Genomic DNA, 12,647 nt, shown 5'->3' with positions numbered 1-12,647 from the left:
ATTTTTGTCCAGTATATGTATGGCAATTTGAATGGTACATGCCACCAGGCCGACATCGTTCGAGATCATGCAGGGACATTACGTCACATTCATACCGCCTTCCGCCTTTGCCTTGAGACTCACGCTTTTATCACTCGTGGCACGCTCTCAAGACAACTGCTAAATCTCACGCCAAACTTTAGCATGCACATTTCCACCGCTTTCATTTTTTTTAAAGAAAATAAATTTTAAAAATCACAAATATCTTAAATTACATAGTTTACAATGACTTTTTCCGAGAAGGGAATTTGCAATTATGAGTTGGCTTCCTTGCTTCACTCCCATGAACCCCTCCAGGGTGGACCCTGGACTCGGTCTTGGACCCGGACACTGAAGCTTTTCATCATGTGGGGTTGGAAGCTCTGCACATGTGCTCGCCCATATGAACATGTTGCGACAGACCTTCTGAGGCACGCATAGTGTAGCTGGGATGAATTCAGTGATTTTATATTTTGTACATAGATGCATAACTAAGCATTTAAATCTATTTCAGGTTTTAGTGATGAGGCTGACGACATCTGTTTTAGGTACAATTAGATGTTAGTCCGACAGTCTGTTGTGTGTTCGGCACGATTGTGTCACAGGGTTGTGTATTTAAGATGCAAGTGCATTGAGTCTTTATGGGTTCATCTGTTATGTCATTGTCTTTGACGTCGTAATAGCGCAGGCCTACAGTCAAACTTGGATTTGTACCCAACATTTTGAGTGAATTTTCAGAGATCATCAGAGCAAGCACTCCACTGGCAAGTGATGCCCTGCCAAACGTTAGTTCTGTATTTAGTGACGTTAAGCCGATTGTCCCTGCTGGTCGATACTGCCGATAACTTCACTGACAGGCCCAAACATAATACCAATTCCAATTAACGAGTCAAAAACTGATGTATCATTTTATTTTTTTATTGTCCAATCACCAGTTTAAAAAATATTACAGGATTTACTGGTTGCGTCAGGCACGCGGCCGAGGAGCTGCGGGATGTGGCAGAACATCATCAGAAACGCCGTTCAACGTGATCATTTCAGTCCTGGCAAAACTGATGGAACTCCTATGAAAGTTTCCAGCACCGTCACCTGCAATATATTGTTTTTATATATATATATATACACATACAACTCGTTATTAGTTTGTCCACAGCAGCCGAGACAATATGCCAACCACCCCCACCCCCACCCCACCTGCTGCTAAGAATCCCCATAAGGAATTTGGGCACATTCTTTCACATTTTTCACTAGCTTGCGAATTGATTTACAGCAATTAGGAGAAACTACGGTTTCAGCGTAAAGTCTTTATAACTTGCCTGGCAGCTCCCTGCGTCTACGCCATTCAAAATAACACGACGGCTGAAATGCAAAATATCACAAGTATAAAGTAATGTAATGTTCCAAATGTTTAAAGAAGCAGTCAACATTTCAGCAATATGACAAATCAGCCCAAAGTTATGCGTGTAAAAGATCCGTTGAAAAGATTGCTAAAACGAAATAAAAGTGGATAGTTCAAAAGGAAATATTTGAGTGAGCGAGTTTAATCTTACGCCGCACTCAGCAATATTAGAAATATTTCAGACCGGTAGTTGTGAAAGATCCCTTAAGACACAGTCTTCATGTACATTCTTTTATAAAAAATAAAAATTAGCGTAAAGAGCGCACTGTGCCAGAGGCACAACTTTTGTTTCTTTATCGCCCCCTCAGCAATATTCCAGCTGTATGACTGGTTTGGACCAGAATCTAGTGGGCGACATAATAAGCATACACTGGGATATCTCGTTAGTCGCTTCAGGAAAGCACTGGAAATGACTGGAAATGACTGGAGATGACCTCACGATTGGTAGGCTACCAGTTAGAGTAGGATATGTTGTATTTCATGTCGGCGTCTGCGAGAAAGGTTCAAGTTGCGCTCTTACCCCATTGCACGTTTTGGCGCAGATGGTAAAGTTGCAATCTATACTTAGTTGTGGGTCCCCGTTGACTGTAAATAGTTTAAAGAAAGCGCTGTATGCCACCTTGCCATAGGTTCTGAAACCTTTCGTCTGCTTCATGACCATTCCGTCTCCACACCTGAAACAACGTACAAAGAGGCAATATCTCACCTGGGCCCCACTAGGCTGGGTATCGAACAGGGAATCCAGTACGAGGGCGTTCATACACCAACAGTTACTATTAATGCTATTGTTGACGTGCCTGCAAGGAATGATTTATACCTGAAACAATATGCATGCATGTTGGAGTGAAACCAAGAAAGGAAAATAGTCATTTACCATTTAGACTGGAGCGAGTGATTTTGGTTTAACGCACTATGTCAGCACTATTCCAGCTGCGTTAAAATGGGGGGGGGGAAGAGACTTGAAATGGGCTTCACTCATTGTACCCAAGTGGGGAATCGAACCCGGGTCTTCTGCATGGCGAACGAACGATTTAACTGCCAAGCGACACAACCGCCCCAAAGATTGTACGCGGGTTTGGGGTTTTCAGCACTACACTATGGGGACGAACCGAGATGCAAATCAAAGATCGGTTTTTCGGCCTTGACATTCCAGATTTTGTATTCACATTTTTGTTTACACGTCTTTCATTTGTCTATATGCTTGCATTCAATTTTCAGAAGTCCGATTTAATTATGGGCTAATACTTTCGGCTGTTTCGATATATACCGAGTTGTGCACACACGGTAGGATTACATGATTATATCAAGAGAATGTCAATGGATGAAAGGGAGGCGATTCAGGAAATAAAACCAAACTCACCCTGATCTTAGAATAGAGAATCGGGCGCCCTTTGAGTTGACAGCATCGCACGACTCCGGTCGGATTCCCTTGTCAGAAGGTCCTAGAAGATCCATGTTGGTAAACTACGGGAAGTGAGTTTAGTTTTACGCCACACTCAGCAATATTCCAGCTATATGGCGGCGGTATGGAAATAATCAAGTCTGGACCAGACAATCCAGTGATCAACAGCATGAGCAGCTATCTGCGCAATTGGGATTCGATGACATGTGTGAACCAAGTCAGCGAGCCTGACAACCCGATCCCGTTAGTCGCCTTTACCGACAAGCATGGGTGGCTGAAGACCAAGTCTAACCCGGATCTTCACGGGTACTACGGAAAGTGATATCCCCTACTACACCAGACCAGAAATGGGCATCACACATTGTACCTATATGGATAATCAAACCCGGGTCTTCGGCGTGACGAGCGACCGCTTTGACCTCCAGGCTACCTCATCGCCCCAACTAATAAAGAATTACGGACCGGGGTCCCGTTCCTCAAAGCGATCGTAGCGCTAAGGTGATCGTAACTCCCATACTTTAACATAGACTTACGACAGTCGTAGCGCTACGATCGCATTGAACGGGGCCTGGGTCTCAAGGTCATCTGGAGTGCGTCAGACACATAGTACATACAATAACTTGCCAAATATAAACCTTAAACTCACCGAGAGTTACGGCCTTCAGTCTGACACTCTTGCCCGCTGACACGGAACCAGTTATCTTCTTGCCAACGATGTTGACCAGGTACAGATGGATGACAGAGGGACTCTTTGGAGGCGTGTTTCCTTCCACCACCCTGGGAGCAGTGTCCCTGAAAGGAAGGTTCTTGCTATAGATATAATACTATTGCATACTATTGTACATGTCTTCAGAAATACACATCCGTGAAGATCCTGGTGACAATTGGACTTCCAACTCATGCTTGTAAGAGGCGACTAACGGGATCGGGTGGTCAGGCTCGCTGAGTTGGTTCACACATGTCATCGTATCCCAATTACGTAGACCGATGCTCATGCCGTTGATCACTGGATTGTCCCGCCGCCATATAGCTGGAATATTGCCGTGTACGGTGTTAAACAAACAGAAGTACACGAGAGTTAGATTCCCAGTACAGTTATTCTATGCAGCATGGGATTAGTACGCCTTGAAAGTCATTTTGGCGCGAGACGGGAGAAAAGCTAAACGTAAAATAACGGTGACCATTGGTAATATCTCGAGCATAGTGTTTACAAAGATTATCGGGCTAAATCTGAGATTCGAACCACCAATCAAATCAAACGCCTTTGACTATACATGCCTTTACATGGTTATAAACTGCCCATGTATGCAACATCGACAAAATTACTTCCCGGTACCCACTTACTCCCCCTCTGAAAAATGGAAGTTAAACATTTCTTTACCCATGCCATCAGCCAGCCCGACCATCAGTCGACGAGCCTGACAACTCGATCCCGTTATTCGCTTCAGAACAAGCAACTTTTTGCTGAAGCCCAATTCTAATCTCCATGGGTAACCCATTTCATAGACCTAAGTCCTTTTGTACAGAAATAAAGTGTTCAGAAATGCAGCAACCAACATTAGCAGAAACATAAGAAAATACCAGTTAATATCTGACGTCAGTAGTTCAGTAGTTATGTCCATTGGAGTGAAGGAGTGAGTCTAGTTTTACGCCGCACTAGGCAATATTCCAACTATATGGCGACGGTATGTAAATCAACGAGTCTGGACCAGACAATTCAGTGATCAACAGCATGAGCATCGATGTACGCAATTGGGATACGATGACATTTGTCCACCAAGTCAGCGAGCCTGACCACCCGATCCCGTTATTCGCCTCTTACGAGAAGCATGGGTTACTGAAGACCATTTCTAACCCGGGTCTTCACGGGCAATAGTGGACATGTCTTAGGCGAGTCTTTATGGTTGACGGATCGGGTGCTCAGACGCGGTAGTCGCCATTTACTATGTAGATCGTCGCTCACGATATCAACCCATGCTTATCGTAAGATTGTCTGCGCGGTAGATTTGCGTAGATCCGTGTTACATTGTCTGCTAGACCGTCATATACATCTATAGCTGACAACGGCGTTAAACGCGAGATTGGTTGGGCACTATAAAAGTGTCAATTTACCTGCTTTGAATTTCAAGAAAGAAAATTACGTCCACCGCTGGGCTTCGTACAATGTATGTCCTTCCCCTCCCCTCCCCTCCGGCAACCTACCCTGGCTTGATCGTGAGTGGGAAGCTCTTCTTGTTGCCCCCTGGTTGGAAGGAGCACGTGACGGTGTATCGTTCATCCGACTGGTGGAGACGGCTACCGGGACTACCGAACGCAACAATCACCAGAATAGTGTACACAAAGGCGTCTTTCTTTTTCTGTAAAATAAAGTTTATACAGTATTACATACGGCCATCCAATGTATGCTGAAATGTGATAATTTAGATGTAGTTAACCGACTTAAAAATCAAGGAAAATGAAATATTAAACGGCCTGGTAGACTGCATACGGTTTTACGTTGTTTTTAAGTAATATTCCAGCATTGTCATGGCGGGGGGACACCAGAAATGGGCTTCGCATATTGTATCCATGTGGGGAATCGAACCCGGGCGTTCGGCGTGACGAGCTTACGCTTTAACCACTAGGCTACCCCACCAACCCCGGCCTAGTAGAACCAATATCCCGCGGTGTGTAGGATACTTGCCACAAATTTACATGTTGATTTCCCGGAAGTAGGGTAGGAGACGGGTAGATTAAAGAACACTCCATCATGCGTGGTGAAGCTAACTTCCTTGTTGCCGGCACAGATCGCCTTGGCCTCGGCGTCGAAGTCAGTCATCAGATGTACAGCAGCGTCGGAAATACCATTTGCCCCACAGTCAGGTGAAACTAGAATCAAACACACGTGGGGGTGGAGCGAAGTGTAATTAACTCTAAGCTGGACATACCTAGGGGATGAATCCTGTAGATTGTAACTACTTAGGTCCTTAAATACCCGAGGTGGTTTTCAGCAAGAGTTTACTCATTATCGCGGTAATACAGATCAGTTTATACATCAGTGTTAATTGTAAATATGTGTGACCCGATCGTTTGGTGCCTGACCAACTCTTGATGTAAACCGAAATTCAGTATGTTAAATATACACGGAAGGAGGCTAAACAAAAACATTTGCTACAGTGGGTCTGCCAGCACTTGAGCTTCGTTCTCATCTACTGTGGGAGAATACAAACTGATTTAGGGCATCATTTGTTTTATGTGTTGCACGTATTTGTGTAGCACGTAGCCACCAAATTTTGAACATGGGTCTGTCTGTCGAGAAAAACAAACCCCAAAACCACCTTAATAAAGAAAAAATTATCTGAACAATGTACTTGATACTCATTTATTGTAATTCTTATCACAATTGCTCTCGTTCTTTGGACTCGTGGCAGTGTCTGATTAAAAGATAAACGTATTATATGACGAAGCGGTACGTTTTACGACGATGTTGGAATGAAATTAGAAGGGTCGGTCGGGCGATGAGAAATACAATGCTACCCTCACTTGTTATCACATTCCCCCCACTTGATATTAGTACAGCTAGTGTGTGTGTCTGGACTGCTGAAGAAAACAACGTGGTGAGGTAGGAATGAGACTATACTTACTATCCAATACATACCCTGGAGGTACAACACCCTGGACAGAAGCCTGGAGAGAAAAATATTCACATGCAGAAAGCCATAGTGTAGCCAAAAGCTTACGACTGAACTGGTTATCAATCGACCATGTTACCAATGCGTTTTAGACACACACAACGCGGGCAGATTTACAGTGTTTAATTGCAGTGTTTGGATAAATTACGAAGTCAGTAAACTGTTTCTGATCAGTACATCCGTGCAACGGTTCCAATTTTTTACTTCACGGTGAAACCATTTTCCGCAGCAAGAGTGAATGTTTTTCACACAGTAGCCAGCGATCGACAAAACAGGTCGACAGCATAAGCAACTAAATCCGGGTACGACTCCATATCACTATAGCAATTAATGTAAGTACTTAGACACCCTTGTTTTGTACTTACTATGAAGGCAAGAACAGCTAAAATAGCCACAGGAGCTGCCATTTTTCAACTTTCGCCTGCAAATGAAAATTCACAGCTAAAAACCTTTTTAAATGAATTCGTAAACGAATATTATTAAACTCAACAACTCAAACTAAGTTTTCGAAAGTTTAACATATTGCTCTTTAAACGTCAGTAAACTGTGCTACAAATAATGTGTTACCCTTGCCACGACGATTCTAACTCGGTACCTGTCGTCGAAAATTGTCGACAAGCGCTTTTATACCTCAGATGACGTCACACGCACGTGTTGCACGCGGGTGTGTTTAGGCAACCGATCATTGCTCATCACTATACCTCATACGGTACCCCTCATACACGGTTATACTTCGATTGGGTAAAAGTTGTCTGTGAGTGAATCTTTTCATTTTCGAGAAACTATTATGGATAGCGTACAAATTGGCCTTTCCAAAAAATGACCTTTTGTTGTTGTTGCTGGTTTTTTGGTGTGTGTGTGTGTGTGTGTGTGTGTGTGTGTGTGTGTGTGTGTGTGTGTGTGTGTGTGTGTGTGTGTGTGTGTGTGTGTGTGTGTGTGTGTGTGTGTGTGTGTGGTTAATTATGTCAGTAGATGGGATAACCGTCAACAACAGAACAATTGAGGCGATAGGTGAGGTGAGGTGGGTTTAACGTCGTGTTTGAGAATATTTCGCCCATATGAGGACGTGCATGCGTGTGTATGTGTATGTGCGGCTGCTTGTACTAGCCAAGACTGAAGCTGGTTTTATAGTGCTAGCCCACTGAGATACCTTGCCGCAGTGAAGCATGAATACCCCACTCAGACACATTATACTGACTCCGAGCCGACCAGTTCTTGTTGTACCCATTAATGCCGAGCGCCAGGTAGGGACCAACAAGTACCATATTTAAACGTCTTTTGGTATGACGCGGTCGGGGATCGAACTCGCGACCTTCCGCTCTCCAGGCGGACGCTCTAACCACTACACCATGGAGGCGGTCTTGAGGCGATAGGGGTAAAATGGGTTTCTGAAGGTTTTCGATGAGTTGTGCATAATACTGCCACGTTCTGTTAAGTATTCATTACACGGTGTATGAGTCTCACAGTGGCGATTTGAGGAGTCTGTTCCACTCCTCTTGCAACGCCGGACCAAGTTCAGCCGATGCACACGTCTCTCCATGCATCATGTCCCAGTACAGGCCTATTCGATGGGGAAAGGTTTAGGCTCATAACTGGCTATGGCCATACTGTGTTGTGCTACTGGAAGTGGGCAGTGACGACACGTCAGTGATAAAAATGGCGTTTTCGAAAGACAAAACGTCGAACCATACCCCTTGCAAAAGGAACAACAAAGGATGTCCGTATATTGTCCTGATAGTCTTATCCAATTACCCTTCCTTTCATAACAGGGGCGGTGGCAGTATGTGGTGTGTGTGTGTGTGTTTGTTGTTAGCCTAGAGGTTAAAGCGTCCGCCCGTCACGCCGAAGACCCGGGTTCGATTCCCCACATGGGTACAATGTGTGAAGCCCATTCCTTGCGTCCCCAGCCATGATATTGCTGGAATATTGCTAAAAGCGGCGTAAAACCATACTCACTCACTCATCCCTTTCACAACGTGGAGTGAGGTTCGCTCAGTTACAGTGATGTCATAATGTCTCAGGTTTCCATTGCATGACGTCACAAGACACGATCATGCCTATCAAGGCAGTGCAAAGTGAATCGGGACTTATCTGAAAATATAACACGCTACTGGCAAAGATTACCCAAGTTAGTGTACACTATTGACGTCAGCAGGCAGTATGACTGACGATTTGTAAGGAACGGCACTACACGTGGCCGTTGTTCATGGATATGAGCTGCAAGTGGACGAACTCTAACCGTGCCACAGTGGCCCGATTAAAGTTTGCAGCAATCTGATTCGCTGATTTAAACTCGATTGCGTGATTGATTGGTTTGTTGTTTAACGCCGCACTGATTCCCCATGCAACTAACGGGATCGGGTAGTCGGGATACAGGTCATCGAATCCCAATTGCGTAGATCGATGTTCATGCTGTTGATCACTAGATTGTCTGGCCGAGACTGGATCGTTTACAGACCGCCGCCATATAGCTGGAATACTGCTGAGCGTGGCGTTAAATAGCAAACAAACAGGAAGGTGTACACATTGTGAAGATCCACGCACGGTGACCCCTGAATGAGCGGTGACCCCACGGTGACGATATGACTGGGATATCACAAAAAGCAGCGTCAACCTCAAACCTCCTCACTCATGGCTCGCGCACTGTAAGTGGTGTCGTCAAGTCTATGTGTGGGGCTCGGATGGTTTAGTGAGTAGTACGGTGCAGTAACGGTGGGGCGGTGTGGTAGCGTAGCGGTTAAAGCGTTCTCTCATCACGCCGAAGACCCAGGTTCGCCGAAGACCCAGGTTCGATTCCCAAAATTGGTGCAATGTGTGCAGCCAATTTCTGGTGTCACCGGCAGTGTTACTGCGACAACCACCCCCTGGCTTGTCACCGCCATACCCTTGTTTGTAGGTTTCAGTCACGTGGTAGACACATGAGACCTGCTTCACCTCAAAGTTTCCCCCCACAACGGACATATTCTACTCATGCTACTGTTCACTTAAACAAGTGAAACTCTCTGTTCGTGAACTGAGTGGTTGAGTTAAAGTTTATCGTCACATCGGCAATATTTCAGCCATATCGTTACGAGAGAAAGACATATACGTCAATAACAAATATATGACATATATTAAAACGGTATAAAATCCTGTCGGCAAATTACAGTACAACAACTAGATTATCACATTGTATATTAAGCTAGTTTGGGAACATATATAGAGAATACTACACGAGGTCTCATTACATACGAATTATACGAAACGAGTGTCCTTCCTATGGTATCTGACCGAGCGAAAGCGAGGTCAGATAACATAGGAAGGTCACGAGTTTCGTTTAATTCGTAAGTAATGAGACCGAGTGTGGTATTTTATTTATTACCCACGTTTTACATGCATTAAATTGACAAAATAGCGTATTTTTGTTCATATTTTGGTTTCAAATCGAAACCGGTTTCATAAAGAGGTTGCGGAAGAGTTTTGTACTGTAGTACAATATTTGCATGACGTCACACTGTAATGACGTCACTGCCTTTGTAACCGACGTCACGATGAATGTCAGTTGTCATCGCCTCGTACAGCCTCCTACAGTAAACTACTCCGTAGCACCCCGTTTCTTGGTTTGCAGTTGCTTCATTCGGATAACATCACTGGTGGAAATATTGCGCTAATGTCTTTCGACGGCTATAATGTCTCAGTTCGACTCACAATTAAACAGTGACACGGCAACGTTCGCAATGTTTACATTCCCACAATGCATTTAAGTTGTAGAATGAATGAATTCGCGTGTTTGTTATGAATAAAAAAATAGTTACGTCAGAATGTGACCTAATTGAGAGGTCATCGGTTATCCAATCAAATCGTTAGAATCTCAGGTCAAGTCGTTACGACACAGGTCAACGTGTCACTCGTGTGACGTACGAGATCAGTATGCAACAACCCATACGTTGACCACGTGGGTAATAAAAAATAGTACATTGTTAATTTACAACACAATATAACTTATAGACCGCCAGCAACTGAAGGTAGATCACCATACTTGGGACCATGGGGACTTACAGTGCTTTTGCTACCTTCATGGACCCCATCCTCGATAATCTCCAGGGTATACGTTACGATAACTCTCCACTATACCCTGGATGCATATACGGCTTGGCCCGATAATTTTATTACCTCCCTTGGCTGGCTTCTTATCCAATCAGGTGTCTACGCTGGGAAGTTGAGCGGACCAATCACAACTCACGTTCGCTTCTTAAGTTATCTAACAGATTAAACTTGGCAACACAATTGATGCAGAGGTACTCTGAAAGAGGTCGAAGGTGTTCTTGCATATATTTTTTTAAAGTTTCAGACCTGTAAATTTGTCTGTATGATTTCCCAAAAAATCTGAGTCGCACTGCGAACAAACCTTCGAGGCTGCAACCGCTATCTTTGTTGACACTGGCAAGTTCGGTTGTAACGGCGGCTTAGCTGATTGGCTACTGTGAGAATGCGCAGTCAGCCAATGGAGGTAATAAAATCATCGGGCCAAGCCGTAGATGCGTCCAGGGTATAGTGGAGAGTGATCGTAACGTATACCCTGAAGATTATCAAGGATGCATGGACCCTAGCTTAATTTATATCATCCCTTTAGCCGCTGGGGAATGTAGACAAATTTAGTCAAAATTTAAAATCACAAAGATACTACATTTAAACAATCTGGTAAGTTTGAATTAACTTTGAACGTTTCTGGACTTACGTATCCTGTTCGTGAAGTGAGGTGGCATTAGTAGGATGGCTTGTTGCTGTGTAAGAATGAGTGACTAAAGCTGGATGCCGATTTAAACAGCATTCCAGTCATATCACGACGCGTCTGCTGGATGTCAAGCCCAAGTGATGCACGTCTCATGTGAAACCACCGAGCACGGGTATGGTGATCACAAACTCAGACCCGTGAAGGTCCTGGTTACAATATTGATCTTCAGTAACCCACGCTTGTCGTAAGAGGCGACTAACGGGATCGGATGGTCAGGCTCCCTAACTGGGTTGACACATGTCATCGGTTCCCAATTGCGTTGATCGATGTTCATGCTGTTGATTCCCGGATTGTCTGGTCCAGACTCGATTATTTACAGACTGCCGCCATATAGCTGGAATACTGCTGAGTGCAGCGTAAAACTATACTCACTCACAAACTCAGAAACATAACCGGCGTGTCCAAGGGAAGCAACTCTGTACATCGAATTATGGCGCCTTTGCCGACTGGACCACATGTGTGTAAGGAAAGTATGGAATACAAGTGTGTAAGGATGTACGGAATACAAGTGTGTAGGGATGTATGGAATACAAGTGTGTAAGGATGTATGGAATACAAGTGTGTAAGGATGTATGGAATACAAGTGTGTAAGGATGTTTGGAATACAAGTGTGTAAGGATGTACGGATTACAAGTGTGTAAGGATGGATGGAGTACAAGTGTGTAAGGATGTATGGAATACAAGTGTGTAAGGATGTATGGAATACAAGTGTGAAAGGAAGTATGGAATACAAGTGTGTAAGGAAGTATGGAATACAAGTGTGTAAGGATGTATGGAATACAAGTGTGTAAGGATGTATGGAATACAAGTGTGTAAGGATGTATGGAATACAAGTGTGTAAGGATGTATGGAATACAAGTGTGTAAGGATGTATGGAACACAAGTGTGTAAGGAAGTATGGAATACAAGTGTGTAAGGATGTACGGAATACAAGTGTGTGATGATGTATGGAGTACAAGTGTGTAAGGATGTTTGGAATACAAGTGTGTAAGGATGTATGGAGTACAAGTGTGTAATGATGTATGGAATACAAGTGTGTAAGAATGTATAGAATACAAGTGTGTAAGGAAGTTTGGAATACAAGTGTGTAAGGATGTATGGAACACAAGTGTGTAAGGCAGTATGGAATACAAGTGTGTAAGGATGTATAGAATACAAGTGTGTAATGATGTATGGAATACAAGTGTGTAAGAATGTATAGAATACAAGTGTGTAAGGCAGTATGGAATACAAGTGTGTAAGGATGTATGGAACACAAGTGTGTAAGGCAGTATGGAATACATGTATGCCGGGAGCCATGAAACGCACTGATGTTCATGAACTTTGCCACTCATTCACATTAGATTTACTAACCTTCTCACGTGCCTTAAAGGGAGGATCTAT

The 12,647-nt window shown here is 43.9% G+C and overlaps 1 protein-coding gene across 1 annotated transcript; it reads right to left on the bottom strand.

Moving 5' to 3' along the window:
- Positions 1 to 920: 920 nt before the first annotated feature.
- On the bottom strand, positions 921 to 7,133 carry LOC124266764 (vitelline envelope sperm lysin receptor-like). The gene is made up of 10 exons (XM_046701557.1): positions 7,058 to 7,133; positions 6,856 to 6,911; positions 6,443 to 6,485; positions 5,503 to 5,687; positions 5,022 to 5,176; positions 3,466 to 3,611; positions 2,778 to 2,859; positions 1,938 to 2,091; positions 1,335 to 1,377; positions 921 to 1,107 (listed from the first exon to the last, which is right to left on the bottom strand). Exons 2-10 carry the CDS (start codon positions 6,895 to 6,897, stop codon positions 986 to 988), a joined length of 972 nt encoding a protein of 323 aa, XP_046557513.1. The 5' UTR covers positions 6,898 to 6,911; positions 7,058 to 7,133; the 3' UTR covers positions 921 to 985.
- Between the last annotated feature and the right edge of the window lie 5,514 nt (positions 7,134 to 12,647).

This window comes from Haliotis rubra, unplaced genomic scaffold (genome assembly GCF_003918875.1).
Source record: "Haliotis rubra isolate DU_JTF1 unplaced genomic scaffold, ASM391887v1 Scf128, whole genome shotgun sequence".
NCBI classification, from domain to species: domain Eukaryota; kingdom Metazoa; phylum Mollusca; class Gastropoda; order Lepetellida; family Haliotidae; genus Haliotis; species Haliotis rubra.
The sequence above is the reverse complement of the archived record's forward strand: the minus strand, read 5'-3'. Positions and strand labels throughout refer to the sequence as shown.